Source organism: Manduca sexta, chromosome 24 (genome assembly GCF_014839805.1).
Source record: "Manduca sexta isolate Smith_Timp_Sample1 chromosome 24, JHU_Msex_v1.0, whole genome shotgun sequence".
NCBI classification, from domain to species: domain Eukaryota; kingdom Metazoa; phylum Arthropoda; class Insecta; order Lepidoptera; family Sphingidae; genus Manduca; species Manduca sexta.
In genome coordinates, this window is record NC_051138.1 from 10685630 (window position 1) to 10702043 (window position 16414).

A 16414-nucleotide genomic window follows, 5' to 3' on the forward strand; every position below is an offset into this window, starting at 1 on the left:
GGTGGACTAAGGCCTAATCCCTCTCAGTAGTAGAGGAGGCCCGTGCTCAGCAGTGGGCAAGTATATAATACAGGGCTGATATTATTATTAGTACAAATGCGACATTCGTTTATTTTAATACAATGGACTACAAAAAGGTTGTCGTTTGTTTTTACTAAACCTTTAGCGTCTATGAGATTCATAAAACGCTTTACCTCCACGTAATCATCTAAGAACTCAGGCCACAAATCCTTTGGGATTTTGAAACAATTTATTCCAGTGATCAATAGATCACACGTACAGTCTGTTATAATCGGATAATATGATATACTTACTCATTATTAACATTATACCGAGATAAAATATAAATACATAAGAAATTAGTGATAGTGAAAGTGTCTTGACTCTTGAATGTCTTTCGAAGGAAGCCATTGCTCTTTTCGATCCTTCACTCTTCGCGCAAATATTGTCGCTTTAGAAGCCGCCTAGATGTTGTTTTGACTATATTGTGAAACAGACACTTGCTTCAGCAACTTTAGCAGCTGTCAATTTCGTAGGGTCTCTATAATAAATTTGCAGCACTTGTGTAACGACTAGCGCCTTAGGCTCTCTTACCGATTCCTGCTTATTGTTTACATTCTACACGCATATCACGTAATGTAAATAGTAATTTTTCTTTGACTCTACTTAATAGGGTATACCGCCATCTTTTTTTAAAACAGTCTCAAATTAATCATAAGGTAATAAAATACGTCTAGAATTTTTTTAAGAAAATATTCAATCAATAAGTGCCACAAGTACATTTAAATATTACATTTTAAATTTTCCCGTGTAAATAAATGAAAATGCTAGAGGCCACGTTGCTGACGTCATATCGACGGTAAACATCAAGTAACAACGCTGTGCACTGAGAAAGAGTAAATTTTTACAATTAAAATTAGTACTACTATCCTTATCACTGGTGTATGGTTTCTAAATGTAAGAATACTAGTGTAATAACGTCGAAAAAAATGTGGATTCAAGTGCCAACAGATATAACTATGAGGAAAACTTGGTTACAACTTGCGAGAAAAGATCCAAATTTATTGTCCGAAAAATTTGTCTATTTCAATACAATAGAAATAGTGAACGCGTATTGATAAATAAGTATCAAGTAATTTACTGTCTTAATGACGTCATGTCATGGTGGCACTCGTTTCGCATACCCTCAGACCAAAGGTAACCATTTGATGATTGTAAAGTGTACGCAAGCCGACCTTAGCAACATAATATTTGTCTCGTTCTTTTCAACGATTTTAGCCTATTTGAAAAAATAGGATAAGTATATGAAGGTAATTTTGATTCCTTCTATGCTTGTTATTGTTTTGAGCGCATAGGTATTTGTAAAACAGATAAAAAAAGTCAAAACTTTGAACTGACTTTAAAAAATTGTTTTATAATTTTATGAACTGAAACTACTACTTTCCGATGGCTTTTTCATTAAACTATCATATTTATGTATTTTTGGATTTTTTCTCATATACACTAAAATACCCTATCGACATAAAATATAAGTACAACAGACCTCTGCTGCACTTATATTTTGTGGTTAAAACAGTTTCATGACGTCTCTTACCTTATTCCTATGATTCATTGTACATACATACATACATAGTATCACGCCTTTATCCCATAGGGGTAGGCAGAGACTATAGATTGCCACTTTGCACGGTCCTGGCATACTTCACGCGCTTCCTCAACCTTCATTAATCCTTTCATGCATTCCCTCCGGTTCCGGGTACTTTTGACCTGGCCTTTACTGAGAATGTCAGATATCTGACATTCGAAGGTTCGGTGCGGTCAACCCCTACCGGCTCTTCCATCCACATTCGCCTTATAAACCCTCTTTGTCAGTCTCTTATCATCCATCCTCTCCAAATGCCCAAACCACCTTAGCATACCCTTCTCAATTTTTGTAACTACATCCTCTGTCAGTCCACACATATCCATTACCGTAGTATTCCGCACTCTATCATTCAAAGTCACCCCACACATACTTCTTAACGCTCTCATTTCCACTGCTTTAATTTTACTTTCATGCTTTTTCTGCCATACCCAACTTTCACTACCATACATCAGAGTGGGCAATAACACTCCTCTATAGACAGCCAGTCGTGCCTTTTTGGACACTTTGCAGCTACCCATAAAAGTGTGCAGCGCCCCATTCACCCGATTCCCTGCACTCACACGTCTATCTATATCACTATCATTCCTTCCATCACTAGTGAAAACACAACCCAGATACACAAACTCTCTTACTTGCTGAAGCCTTTCATCACGGATTATAATGTTGCATTCTGTCATGCTATCGTCCCTTTCAAACACCATAACTTTCGTTTTATTAATATTCACTTTCATACCCTTTCTCCCAAAAGCACCATCCATAATTGTCACTAACTTTTGTAACTCTTCCGCCGATGAAGCAAGCAAGCAATTGATTCATTGTATTTTGCGCAAAGTCTGCGGAGTGTGGAAGCATTGGAAATAAACCTTTTTACCAAGTTTATAGCACACATTATTGTGAAGAAAGTATGGTTAAAGGTATGGTTTTACATTATTGCGTATCATTTTCGGAGCTAATATGCCTAATGACCATTGAAAGAAAAAAAAACTGCATCGAATTGGGTTCTTATTGCGTTATCTTATTCCTTTATAATATTATAGCGGTTAAGTTTGGAAAGACGCGTAAATGTTTGTCAGAAGTAAAAGCTACAAACCCCTGATATTAGGATGGAATTTGGATAATGAACAATTTATACAAAATGTTTGATGCCAATCGATCCCAAGGATTAAAAGGCTAATGGTCCCAATTAGAGATTTGAGTACTTTTAAGATCAGAAATTGCCAAAAACTTCCACTGAGTTTCCTCTGATAAATTTTCCCGATTATGGCTTCAGAAAAAATGTAATGGTTAGCGTGCCGTCAGAACATAAATTATAATATTTTATTCATTTTCAATGATTTATCAATAGAAAATAAAGTAGCGAACAATATCTGGTCTTCGATCCATTACAAATAAATTATTATGATTATAGCCTACAAATAATATAAACTTGCGAACAAAATGAACGAAAACAAACATACAGTAGAATTGAGAACCTCCTCCTTTTTACTGAAGTCGGTTAAACTTTAACAGTTCAAGCTTTTCGTAATTTAAAAAGTAATGATGTTCGTAAATCTTATCTTACTTATTAATTATACAAATGCGAATGTTTGTGAAAATGTTTGCTTGTTGCTTAGACGTAAATTCCGTAAAAACTGAACGAATTTTGATGAACTTTGACACACGGGTGGAATGAATGTCGTTTCATCCCAGTAATTAGTTCCCACTGGAATTAATGAGATATTTTAGGCTCTGACGTTATACCCACGCCATTTTGTAGCCTTTTTCACGGAAGCGAATATTGTTACTATTTAGAACAACGAAATAATAAGATAAATAATATGGGCAATTTGTAGCCAAACAACATAGGTACTTAACAGCAATAAATATTTAATATGCATTATAAAACTCGGATGTTGAAATCATTATCAGCTTAGCAACCACGACAGTCCCTATGAGGATTTGGTGGGCCCTACCGTTATCGCCGAGGGTGCCAACTGCCAACGGATGGTACGCTGGCGATGCACGGCTATCTGGTCACAGCCCCCGGAAGGAAGAAAGGAGGGGGTAGAGTGTAGGAAGAGAAAAAAAAGGAGAAGGAGCTTTCTTAGGATGAAACAAAATTTAGGATTTTTCGTAATGTTAAAATATAAAATTATACGAAGCAGCAGCCGTTTATTTATAAATTGTCAATCCAATAAATTTTGTCGTTTGGATTTAGGAAGTCCCTTATTCTGTATGATTGTGTAAACGCGTAACGCGGCCGTGTCATGTTATCTTCGAGAAATGTGCGTGGAATGGTATTGTGTAAGCCAAATTTCTATAGTCCTAAACATGATGCGTTGTGTTACGTGCTTGTTACACACTGTCAAAATAACGTGCGGGATAGAGAATAAGGCCCCAGTAGACAACTGTAAACATAACAAACACCGTAATTTTACGAACGCGTGTTCACAAAACCAACGTTATTTTCAAAATAAATAAAAGACATACGTAAGAGTAGGCAGTATGATCGGGAGACTATAGCCTGTCCTCTAAGGGCGAATCAAAAAAAAAAATCAAACTTCACACAAGGTGTTCAAGTTTGAATGTAACGAAAGTCGAAAAAAAAGATTTTGTTTGAATTTATTTATCATGTTTTGTTGTTAGTTTGAACACAAATCAACAAATAGATATTCGTAATGGATGGTGATTATTATCAAATAACTTCTGACTTGGATGCGCGACAAGTCTTGAGATATTTAAACAATCTTGGCATTCATAACATCAGTGGAGAAGTACTTAAATATTTCATAACAGGTATGTAAACGAAATAGATAGGCATCACGCTTTCATAAGTTAATATTCGTATGCTTGTTATATCATCCTTTTATTAAACTTCTAATATTTACACTTTTCATAGAGTTCGGCGTTGAACTTTCACCTAGTCTTGCACAATGATTGAAATACAAAAATTTATAACCACATGTACATATAAAATTTTCAGACCTAAAAAAACTCATAAAATATGACCTACAGAACCGAAATAAAGACAAAAATGAACATGAAGAATTCGAAGTGCAATGGTCAGAGAGATTGTATAGCGCCAGTACATTTTCTTCTAGAACAAAATCAAAAAGCCAAGAAGGTATTGTTCCCTGTAGCAAAGAATGTCAGAAAACAAAAAGATTACATAGAGTACAGAATATTAGAAATGTTTATTCTGCACCTAATTTAGGACCTATTAAGTCTGATGATAAACCAGTCAGAAGAGCCTGTTCCTGTGTTAGAAATGAAACTAAACCAGACATAAAGGAAAAAGAGAAGATCACAGTAAATACAAATAACTGTGAGTACAATAAACCTATTGCAGCATTATCAGACAACTCATATTAGCATAGAGTTAATGTTCAGTGATGCATCAATCTCAGAAGTAAATATAGTCAATTCCCCTCAACCTACACATTATGCACATTATTTCTCTCCAGATAAATTAGTCTCATTGCAAAACAGTCGGAATTATTTAATGAATACTGTGTCTTGGAGGCAAACTTTCTGTATTTACTTGTGCCTATCTCAGGTGTAGGATTTAGTGCCCATTTAAATTTTAATCTTAATTCTGATTTCACTTTATTACAGTGATAAAAGTGCAGAAACAACCAGTGAAGAAGAAATGTGACCCTGTGTCATTGTACCACTACTATACATCATTGTGGGCTAAGTACAAGCCCAACGTACCTGGCGAGAATGATTGGTCAGAGTTAAGATGGAGTGTCAGACAGAAGATGGCTGGTAATTATCCCAGACAGACTGTAAATAAGGTTAGTTTTATTTATCAAAATGTGAATACTATACAAGTAAAGGTATGATTAAAATAAAAACCCTAAAATACCACAGACTAGACCTAGTTAGTATTAACTGATAACACACCCTTTGTTATATAGGTATAGAAAGAAAGTACTAAGATTTCTTGTCTGTATACATATAGATACATAATATGTGTGTTAGTGGGGTAGCATAGACGGGATGCCTGGGACAGATTTAGGGAGGTGGAAAAATCTCTAAAATAAAAGCTTATAAAATTTCTTAAGTTATGCAAATTTAGACATTTAAATTAAACTATTTTATGAATTTTATTGCGGTTAAAATAGTTTAATTTAAATAAAAGCTTATAAAAATTTGAATTTTTTCATTTCACATTTTGTGCTATAGAATAGTAGGTAGAGGAGGGGATGCATGCAGCTTTTTTGTATTAAAATTGTCTTTTTTGCTCTTGTTCCTAGGACTGGTACATTTGGAATCTAAACCAGGCAGTAAAAACTCACTCTGCATTTGCTGTGTGTATAACTTTATAGACAAAGATTATGATAGGATATAGATTAATGTTAACAATAGTTTCTTTTGACCAAAACATTTACCACCTCTCACTAGTACATATCATAATCTTTTAACTTTAAGGTTATAGCTTAAGGTCCATTTTTAATACATTTTGTTTCACCTTTAATCTGGGTAACTAAACAAGTATTGACAAGTAAAGAATTTAAATTCACGTCTAGTTAGTGATTAGTTCTCGCAGTTGAAAGAAGTATGTTTCAATTTTATTATATGTAGTTCCCACTGCCTTATTTCTAGTATAAGTCCCGTTCACTTGTCTGGCAGACACGGTACACTGTAGTGAATAGAACTGAATATGTTAAACACCAGAATATTTGTTAAATAGCTATATATACATTTTTAAATTGGTAATTTATAGGTTTCAGGAACTCAAGCTTCAGAAAAAGATGGGACTCTGAGGAATTGATTACATCATAGTTTTAAGCTTATAATAGTTATATTCTAAATAAATTGTGACATTTCATTGGTGAATTATTATGTTTTCTTATTGTATTTTTTTTCTGCATTATATTGTTGCCAAATAAATAAATTGGAAATAATATAAACATTTGTTTTTTTATTCCTGATGGGGCAAGTAGAGATTTAACCAACGCACCCACTTGTAGTATGTTTTTCATCTCATGATGAGATAGGTGGTGAGTCTATTTTGGTAAGAGTACTGACCCTCATTCTTGTTCAGGGTAGACTTGAGACTTGAAGGGTTTAATTACTAATTAATGTATTTAGTATGTCAATTGTTCCTATGCTCATAGGTATGATAAAAGCATGTAATAGCAAAATAAAAAAAAACAATATTACCAATAATATTAACTAACTTTATATTTAATAGACTTTACACTTGGTTTAATTTAAATGCTTGTTGTTTATCTGTTGTGATTGAATGGAAATGATCTAAGATTCTTTCTTCAATCTTCTCAGCAGCAGCCTGGGTGAGGACCAATGTGTCATGTTTTAGCATGGAGTACACATTGAGTCCATAAACTGGCATTAGGTTTACATGTTGCAAGCGGTCTGTGGCTACAATTATGTTCTTTGGAGCTATGTCATTGCTGAAATGTAAAAAGCAATCATGTCAGTTGGGCACATAATAAGACAACCAGTATGTTAATGCCATGAGGATAAGGGTCAATATGCTGGATTCAGGAAATGTCAGAAAAATAAAATATAAAAACTGCGATAAAATCCGAAAGATAGTTTAATATAAAATAATGATTGCAATCTGACACATTAATATAAGTAGTCGTAAACAAACACTTGCTATTTTTAAACATCTCCTTATTTATATTAATTTATGAGTGGAATGATGATGTTTTGTATTTTGTTTCACAATTGGTCTATATTTAGGACCTATTTATATGATTGCCATCTATTTTACATGTAAAATTCATATATTTCCACAGAATTGAAGTTAACGTTATTGACTGGTGCAACAACTTGTGTATCATATTATTTTTTTTAGTCTACTATAGGTGGAAGATTATTGCTAAGGTTTTACTTGCTAATTTAATGGCCTTTAATATTGCTACAGAGCTGGGCAAAGATGTTCCCATACTTTTTAGCCTAAGTAATAAAAAAAATTACCTATGTATATGGTAAAAAAATCTAAATTATAGTATTACAACACTTACTCATCAACAATCAAAACTGACGGTCCCCAATTCCTTTGTTCAATGAGGTCAACCAAATAATCTGGCTCATCTGAAGGCAGTTCCAAGTCCTTTACAATATGGAGGTCATCCTGTGCCAATTTCACTGATAAAGTTGTGGTTAAACCATGGAGTCTTACATGGAAAGGTAGCATGAAAAAGTGGGACTTGCCAGATCTAGGTCCATGGGCTATCCCACCACCGCGCCACAGTGGGGACCTTATAGAGCCATGCCGAGCCTTGCCCATACCTTTTTGTGGCCACGGTTTCCTTCCACCTCCTCGGACTTCAGCTCGAGTCTTCGTATGAGCCCAGGACACCCATCTATACTTTTTCTGCCATATAATATTGCGATGTATAATGTCTATTCTAGCGGGCGCGGCGTACACTAATGGATGCAGTTCAAATAATCCTATTTTCTTTTCTTCGATAGTGTCCATGTTCTCAATCCAGACTTCCCGAGGTTTGGTGTACTGTGGTGGGAATTTCCATTCTTTTTTAATAACATTCAAGTTTTCGTTTATAGGATTTGCTGCTACTGCCGTGACATTTGAAGACAATACTCTTATTTGTGGTATAACTGATATATGTAACTTTTTGATAACGCTTATGAGTGCGGAAGCCATGGTAGGCTATGTAATTATTATATTCTATTTAAAAAGTAAACATTACAGTCACGGGAGAAAATATAGTTGTTCGTTTTTCAGCTGTGAAAAATATTTTAGGTTATATTCGACGTGATTATAAATTTGACATTTCATAGAAACAGATACAAATAAGCATACATAGATTTGAATGAAAAATGAACTACATTATGCAGTTCCTTAGTATTAGTACACATTTATATAAATATTTATTTAGTTCATATTATAAGTATTTTAAATTAAATTTTAGTTATCGTTTTCATGATTTGAAGAAAACATACTAAATTTAAATTTTCGAGGTGAGCATCTGCAACAACGACAGCTGTTTTTTTATTTATACCAAAGATTTATACTGCGCCTTGACGGTCGTATCAATAAAATCGAAATAATTTCATCTGTAAATTTTATATTTCAGTTTTATAAATTGTTTTCAAGTGGCTAGTGATAGTGACCTAAAAATATAGTAGCCTTTATAAAAAATCGCCTAATTCGCGACTAGCCGAGAAAAATTAACGCCATCTTTTGACTTTTCTAAAGATTACATGTTAAGCCGTAAGCTAAAAAAGTAAGTAGGCTTCTAAAACTAAATAAATAGGTAATCTGTTTTCTTGAGCTGATTTCGTATATAGCCCAAAATATAGACTGCCGGCCTAGCATGCGCATCACGAGATATCTCGAGAACGAGAGTAGACAAATTGTCGATGTCGATAAATATCTCGTTTTCTCTAACATGCGCACCACGATCGACAAATTCCTCGTTGAAGACATAAGTTTACTCGTGAAGACAAACCGATGTTGCCCATTGAAATATATATTCTAAACATTTTATTTTCTAATATAGCTACAATGGTTTTAGTTCATTCAATTTTTATAGATCTATGATCCAATTAGGTTTTTTTTGACGTTTTATGTGACAGTTTATGTCATAACAAAGAGCATAATGTAAATAAGAAACGTAAATAAGTAAACAAATTCAAAATTAATAATAATATTGTACAATATAATAAGGATTCTAAAACAAAATAACAGCTCCGCCCTATTTTGGAGTACGAAGTAACAAGACACAAATCAAATAAAATCTAATAAGACAATTATTTGTACGAGTATATGGTGCCCAAGCCGGACTTTACCTCGGGTGACTACGCCCCGCCGTGAGAACGATGTACCATAATGCCTAATGGAATCAGTAGTCCAATCGGGAAGGAGATGGCTGTGGCTTTGGGCCTCACAAAATACCCAATTGATGTAAGTATAGTGAAACAATAACCTTATTAGCAAAACACCAATGTTGTAAGTTGAACTTTGCAGCCACAAAGCTCAAGTTTGTTCTTATTCGATGGTAATTGATGTTTTTTAGTATTAGTGTTTATTAAAATATTAAGTAAGTATATATTTTCTTTTTGTTTTAGTTCCGTGAATCAAGTGCCTCTACATTCATTGGAATGTCCCCAGCCCAGCAGTCAACACCATGTTGAAGAGCTTACCAAATACTACTCCCAAAAAGTTTTTAGTTGCTCGGTTTGAACTTAATAGTTTAATGAAAATATGTATTTTTATAACCAGTTTTTTAAGAAAAACTACATTTTTAAATACTTAATATCATGTATATATATTTCGTTAGGTATCTTTATTTATACACTAGATAAAACATCTGTATGTTAGGAAATTTGGTTCTGTTCTGTTGTGTTCTTGTTCTGTTGGTTTAGGAAATTAATAATATAAGTAAACTGCAGCAATTACTTGAGAGTGCAATTTCTGTTTCTTGTGAGTGTTCATAGTATTTCATTACAGTAATAGTAGGAAATTTGTTGTATAACAAGTTATTATGAAATATTCTATTGTTGCCTAAATTTGTGTAGAAGATTTTGTTGTAATAATGAAAACTATCTTGATATTTAAAATGTGAATATAATAAAATATACATTATTTACATAGGAAAATATCTATTTATTATAATTGAGGTCATCCTGCTTGTGAGACACTTGCAGGTACTGATAATTGTACAGGTTCTTCTCACATATGATGGTCATTTATAATAGTTTCCTCCATTGGAACACTGTAACATAAAATACTGCATTACCTACAGTTACTTAACAATAGTAATATAATGTGAAGTTGTACCAGTGGTAAAATAATATAGTCAAACAACTATTTGAAACAGTGTATAACCATATATCCATTATTGTTAAGTCCATCAGTATACAATCAGTGTAAATGAAGTTTTTAATAAAGAAATAAAGCAAGATATTGTTTGTTCATATTGTTAAGTTGCATAGTAATAGTATCTTCTCCGATACCTGGCATTCACATTAAGAGTTTTGCTGTTTGAATCCATAATGTGAAATTTTTTTGGTAACATATAGGTACTAGTTTTGCAAAACATTATGGTAAAACAAGTTACTCATTTGTATTTGTAGTATTAAAATAAACAAAATTAAAACTGCAATTGGACCTACTTATGCAAACAGGAACCAATACACACATGTGCCAAAATCGAGTTAAGTATGTAGAGAGCTTTCAAAATGTACCTTCTATCCTCTCTGTAAAGATCAAAATGATATGACAATTTTTACTGAACAAACCGTTTTCAACACAAGTTTACCAACCCACATAACACTAGTTGTTCAATAAACTAACAAGATCCAAGCCCCATGGTAACCGGAAAATATAATAAATCTACGAAATTGTTTTTGTTTTTTACAAAGAACCATCCCATAAGACTCACATGATTTTTACGTCAAGCTTGACGGAAATGCAAATATAGAAGACGATCTGGAAGGTTTTTCGGGTCAGTCTGATTTTGAAGTAGAATAATATTTAGATTAAGTAATTTTTGATATTCCACAAAACATTTTAATATAAGAATTTTTATTTTACATAACTATTGTACTACGCTATTGTATTGGGTATTACCTGTAAAATAGTTGTATGTGGAAATAAATAAAAATATTTTTTTCAGTAAAATATATTAAATAAATATGACATTTTATATTTTTATTATAGAATTATTCCAAGATAAAAAATTAACAAGAGATCAATCCACACAGAAATAGTTTTGCTAAAAGGAACCATTGAGTTATTTTTAAATTCCTTAATTATGTTAAATGATTTTCATCAATATTATATTTGTATAGATAGAATAAAGTATTTTTACAATATTGTAAATATTTTTCGTCCAAAATAACAAACAATTGTCTTGTATACAAAAATTGGACAAAAACAGCTTTTTCTCAAAACTATCATTGTGTGGGTTGATTCCCTTTTGCGTAAGTAGGTCCAATTAATCTCATTAAATAGTTCTTATTACCTCATTAGTTGGCACACTAATTTCATTTTTATGAAAGGTATCACGCTATGTATTAATTGTGAAGATATTTCTCAAAGTACATTCATTTTTTATTTCTATTAACTCTAATAATTAATTAATAGTACATTACCAGTTGAACCTTGGTGTCGCAGGCATCCTTCCTCATTTTTGATATTGTGCACTTTGTGGCTCATTAGGAGGTAATATTTTTATATGGGTACAATCTAAGAGCCCTAACATACCTTGCACGTAAAATTCACGAGTCTCACCTAAAAAAAATAAAAATGATTCCATTATCTATAAATCAAAATACTTCAATTGATATTAAACTCAGCTACTTATGTAATTAAGTATGTAATAAATATATTCAATTACCTTTAAACGGACGGCTATGCCTTTGGCTTGAGACTCCAAATCGGGAGCAAACTTTTCTTTAATATACAATGCCATTCGTTTTGTAGCAAAGGGATATCATAAATCAATTAAGTATAATATGTCTTCTTTCCACTTTACACGCCTCTCGTTTGTCGTATATCGATATTATTTTACTATAGTACGATACCACCATCGCGTTTTAACGAATAAATTAAATTGATAATTTTCTCGGTTTATCTCTTCGTACAATATCAAAGAAGACAAATATCTCGTTTACATGTGTCAAAAAACGATAAAATTATTTGCTCATGTTAGGGTTTGTAGACAAAAATACCACAGATTAATAAAACATTAATTTTTCTCTACTTTTCTCGTGACAAGTCGAGAAAATGAGCGCGCATGTTAGTGTCGGTAGACATATAGAGATAAACGACAAAATCACGAGAAAAAGTGTCGACAAAATTTTGTCGTCGTGCGCATGCTAGGCCGGCTGAAGTAGCAGTAGACAGAGAGGAAAGTAGTGATATGCTCAGGTGATATGAGATCACCTAGACCCTTGAAAATTTTCAATTAAACTTGATTTTATCCTTCTGCCGTTTTCTTTCATCCATGAATAAACCACTTAAATTACTTATTTATAATTAGTACTTGCTTACTTTTGTTTATGTGTTATGTTTGCTCATGAAATAAGTACTTACTTGATGCTGATGACATAGAGTTAATGTTGTTGTCAGATTTTAGAGTGTAGCTATAAGTATCTGTTATTCCTTATTGCTTAGAAAATAATGTTGCATATTTTACTAGACGGCTGCTTTATCTCTAAAGCTATTCAGAACTTATAGTTACAAAGCTCCATATGGTACAGAACTTTTCGTATACTAGATATTAGACGTAAAGTCTTCCAGTACGAACCAGTGGCGAAGGATCCTTTTCATAATCTATATAAAATCTTACTATCAATCTAATCTACAAAAAATCTGAAGATTGCATTTATGAAAGTGAGTACTTAATGTTATGTCAAATGTAAGATATAGAAGCGGCAATAGCCTAATTGGTTGTGGAACGGAGTGACGAGACGAATGTCTGCAGGTCCGAAACCCAAGGGCACACACCTCTGAGTTTTCTAAATATGATGTGTGTATTCTTTGTGAATTATCGCTTGCTGTAACGGTGAAGGAAAATATCGTGAGGAAACCTTGGATACCTGAGAAGGTCTCTATAGGAATTTCGAGGGTGTGTGAAGACTACCAAACCGCACTAGGCCAGCGTAGTGGACTAAGACCTCCCTCTCAGTAGAAGGGGAGGCCGGTGTCCAATAGTGGGACAGTATATAATACAGGGCTAATATTATTATGTTATATCGGGGTCTCTTTCAGAAAATTTCACCCTTCGTCACTGGTGCTTACCTATTTTAATATACTTATAATTGCTTTTTATTGCTTTGAATGACGAGACGCGATTTCCGTTCGCCTGATGTTAAGCGATACGACCGCCCATAAACAGTAGAAACACCATCCAACACCTTGAATTGCAAAGTATTGTTTTTGCATTTCACTGCACACGCCATCCTGAGACATGAAATGTTAAGTCTCATTATGTCCAGTAGGTACACTGGCTACAATATCCTTCAAACCGGACACAACAGTGACTACACACTGCTGCTTGGCTGCAGAAATAGACATTGCGGTGATACCTATCCAGGCGGTCTGTCACATATGAGAGACACCACCAGTATCCTTTTAGTAGAGTTGGATACAGAGTAGGTAGGTACTATAATTAATCTTAATTCTTATTGATACTTACCCATTATAAAAGCTAAACTTGTGGAGACGTTAAAGTGATTGCACAAAAAAACTAGGAGCCATTTAGTTGATTTGACTATTTGGCACATACAAATCATGGATCGCATAGACTAGTTTCTTACCCTGAAAATAACACAACTGACTTTTATATCGAGAGGGGATTCTTATGCGGGCAATACTTTGAGCAAAATCAAGCAAATTATACACTACTCAACAAAATGTAGGGAACAAGCCAAGTATGTCAACTTATTTATGAAGACTCTTTAAAAGAAGCACTGGTTCCTAAAATTTTAAAATGATGGTTGAAGGTAGGGTATGCAATCCGATAATCGATAATTTATCGGTTATCGGGCTATTTAAGAGAAACGATAAATATCGGAATAAAATCCGATAAATATCGATTGTCGATAAAAAATGCGCCGCATAACTTGCCAAGAAATACAACTATGAATTATGAGAAATGAATACACTCGAATAAGCCGTTTTTACACACTCCTATAATGGTGATTATTTGTCTGTACTCAATATTTAACTTCGATGTAGGTTGTTAATCGTAATGTAGAATTACTTTACAGAGTCAATATAATGAATAGTCCAGAGGGTAATTGTATTTGATTAAGAAATACAATCATTGATTTAAAAAAGTGTCATTTTTTTTTCAGTATATTACTTATATACTGCTCAAAACAATTAGGGGAAGGGGATTTTATCTTTGATGGGCGCGCTTCGACGTTCATGATGGTAAATGCCCAAGTTCCACAGGGTTCGGTGTTGTCAGTTACCTTGTTTCTTCTGCACATCAATGTTCCGTTATCGCTTGGCAACATTTATTGCTATGGAGAAGACAGCACGGTTCATGGGCGATACTGTTATGAGCCCCTTGGTTCGTTATGACGAGGCGCGACTATCTTGTCATAGGAGTCCATACGTTAGCTCCATTTCTATATGAGGTTCCAAGGACCTAGTTGAGTTAAATGCCAAGAAAACGCAGGTGTGTGCGATCACGTGCAAAAGATTCCCGTTTTCTTCTTCCCCAATTTTCAGGATATTTCCTTCTAATTGTGGAATGACCTGCGTATTCTCGGTGTGGATATTCGATGTGATCTGAATTCAAGTGCATCGGTCTTTCAACGCTTGATCAACTGTATCGTGATTTCGCGGTTATCGAATACTGCTCACACCTTAGGGACGGTTACGTCCAATACCCGATCGATGCCTTAGATGGATTGCAGCGGTAGATCATCTGCATAATGAATGATACAGACGTGACGAGCAACCAGGAGTCGCCGCAGTTGCGAAGAGATGTCTATTGATATTCTCTGAGCGTGTACTACCAACTGTATCATGGTGAATGATCTGACGAATTGTTCAATTTGAAAATCCTCTCCTTTAGAACTTCCCCAGCAGAAATACGCGTACTGGCATGCAAAGTTACAGCTAGATAGGTAGAACCATCACGACCCGAACGCATAGGTTCACCAAATCTTTTCTTTGCCGCAAAATCAGACTTTGGAATAGTTTGGGTGGGTACGTATTCCATTCTTTCTATAGGTAATTCGGAGTTCGTCTGTTGTAGCGTGAAGAAGCATTTTAGTAGGCCAACATGATTGTGTCGAATGGTATGAGATAGCCATATATTGCCAATCCATACTTCATCTGGACGGCATTACTACGTCACTTTGCCGTTCCAGAATAAAAATATAAAAAATAAAAAGGGTATTAATACTCTGTTGGCTACTTTATTGAGAACTACTAATGAAAAACGGCATCCTCCTTTTGTTTTTTAATTTTTCTACATTATTTAGTGGTAACTATAATTAAAACCTTAAAGAGAAAAAGTTTAATTCTACTTTAAAGTATTGTTCGTCCAATTGCTTTGAGCAGAATATAACATAAGTTACACGTTTGGCTATAGTAAAGCGAAAAAAAATAAGTATTTTATTTTAAATCATAAGGCGTTTCATTGAGACTTGACTGCTCTATCGTGGGATCTAGGACTAATTAAACCTTTTTAAATTCCAGTTATTAAATACGTTTAATTTTATTGCACCTTTAAGTAAAGGAGGGCTACTTGAAAGGTCAATGTAATGAGCACTTGAGTAAATTAAGCAATAACCTTGGCTAGCATATTATCGCAAGTCAAAAGGGCGCAATGGCATCAGAGTGAGTGTAGATTGGTAATTTTGCGTTTATTACCTGAAAGCCCTCAGACTGCTATTAATTACCACACCGTTGAACAATAATAGGTTTATATATTGCTATAATTATAGTACTAGGATTAATGAGTCGAGAATACATTTGCAGTTTGAGCTTTGATTGCAGTATTCGAAATTTTACTAATGTTGCTAATTTGGAAATAAGTACCTAAGATGATTATAGTTATCAAACATACTCGCAACAATATTACACTAACATTGTAATTAATGTAATAGGGTAACGTGGGGCACAGTGAAACGAAAAAGTCATTTTCATTTTTTTTTAAATCTGTGTTCATAATATCTACAAAATTTTGAAAATTTTATAAACTTTACTCCATTAATTAATTATAATCAGTCATAGAAGAGATAAAAAATCAGTCTTAAGACTATTTTATTTTAATTTTACTGAAACCTTACTTTTGTTGCACCGTTCTGGGGTACATTGAA

The 16414-nt window shown here is 33.7% G+C and overlaps 2 protein-coding genes across 2 annotated transcripts; one reads left to right on the plus strand and one right to left on the minus strand.

Annotated features, from left to right (window-relative positions):
- Positions 1–1842: 1842 nt before the first annotated feature.
- On the plus strand, positions 1843–6540 carry LOC115447664. The gene is made up of 4 exons (XM_030174840.2): positions 1843–4420; positions 4608–4949; positions 5240–5421; positions 6354–6540. Exons 1-4 carry the CDS (start codon positions 4303–4305, stop codon positions 6399–6401), a joined length of 690 nt encoding a protein of 229 aa, XP_030030700.1. The 5' UTR covers positions 1843–4302; the 3' UTR covers positions 6402–6540.
- A 249-nt stretch (positions 6541–6789) lies between these two features.
- LOC115447663 (39S ribosomal protein L4, mitochondrial) lies at positions 6790–8407 on the minus strand. The gene is made up of 2 exons (XM_030174839.2): positions 7624–8407; positions 6790–7044 (listed from the first exon to the last, which is right to left on the minus strand). The coding sequence occupies exons 1-2, from the start codon at positions 8265–8267 to the stop codon at positions 6828–6830; spliced, it is 861 nt and encodes a 286-aa protein (XP_030030699.1). The 5' UTR covers positions 8268–8407; the 3' UTR covers positions 6790–6827.
- Between the last annotated feature and the right edge of the window lie 8007 nt (positions 8408–16414).

What these genes read in the sequence shown, in the direction of transcription:
- LOC115447664 (XM_030174840.2), top strand. Translation starts at nt 4,303, where the DNA reads ATGGATGGTGATTATTATCAAATAACTTCTGACTTGGATGCGCGACAA. An exon ending in ACTTAAATATTTCATAACAG is followed by an intron (nt 4,421 to 4,607) that starts GTATGTAAACGA and finishes TAAAATTTTCAG; the next exon opens with ACCTAAAAAAACTCATAAAA. An exon ending in CCAGACAGACTGTAAATAAG is followed by an intron (nt 5,422 to 6,353) that starts GTTAGTTTTATT and finishes GGTAATTTATAG; the next exon opens with GTTTCAGGAACTCAAGCTTC.
- LOC115447663 (XM_030174839.2), bottom strand. Translation starts at nt 8,267, where the DNA reads ATGGCTTCCGCACTCATAAGCGTTATCAAAAAGTTACATATATCAGTT. An exon ending in TCAGTTTTGATTGTTGATGA is followed by an intron (nt 7,045 to 7,623) that starts GTAAGTGTTGTA and finishes TTTACATTTCAG; the next exon opens with CAATGACATAGCTCCAAAGA.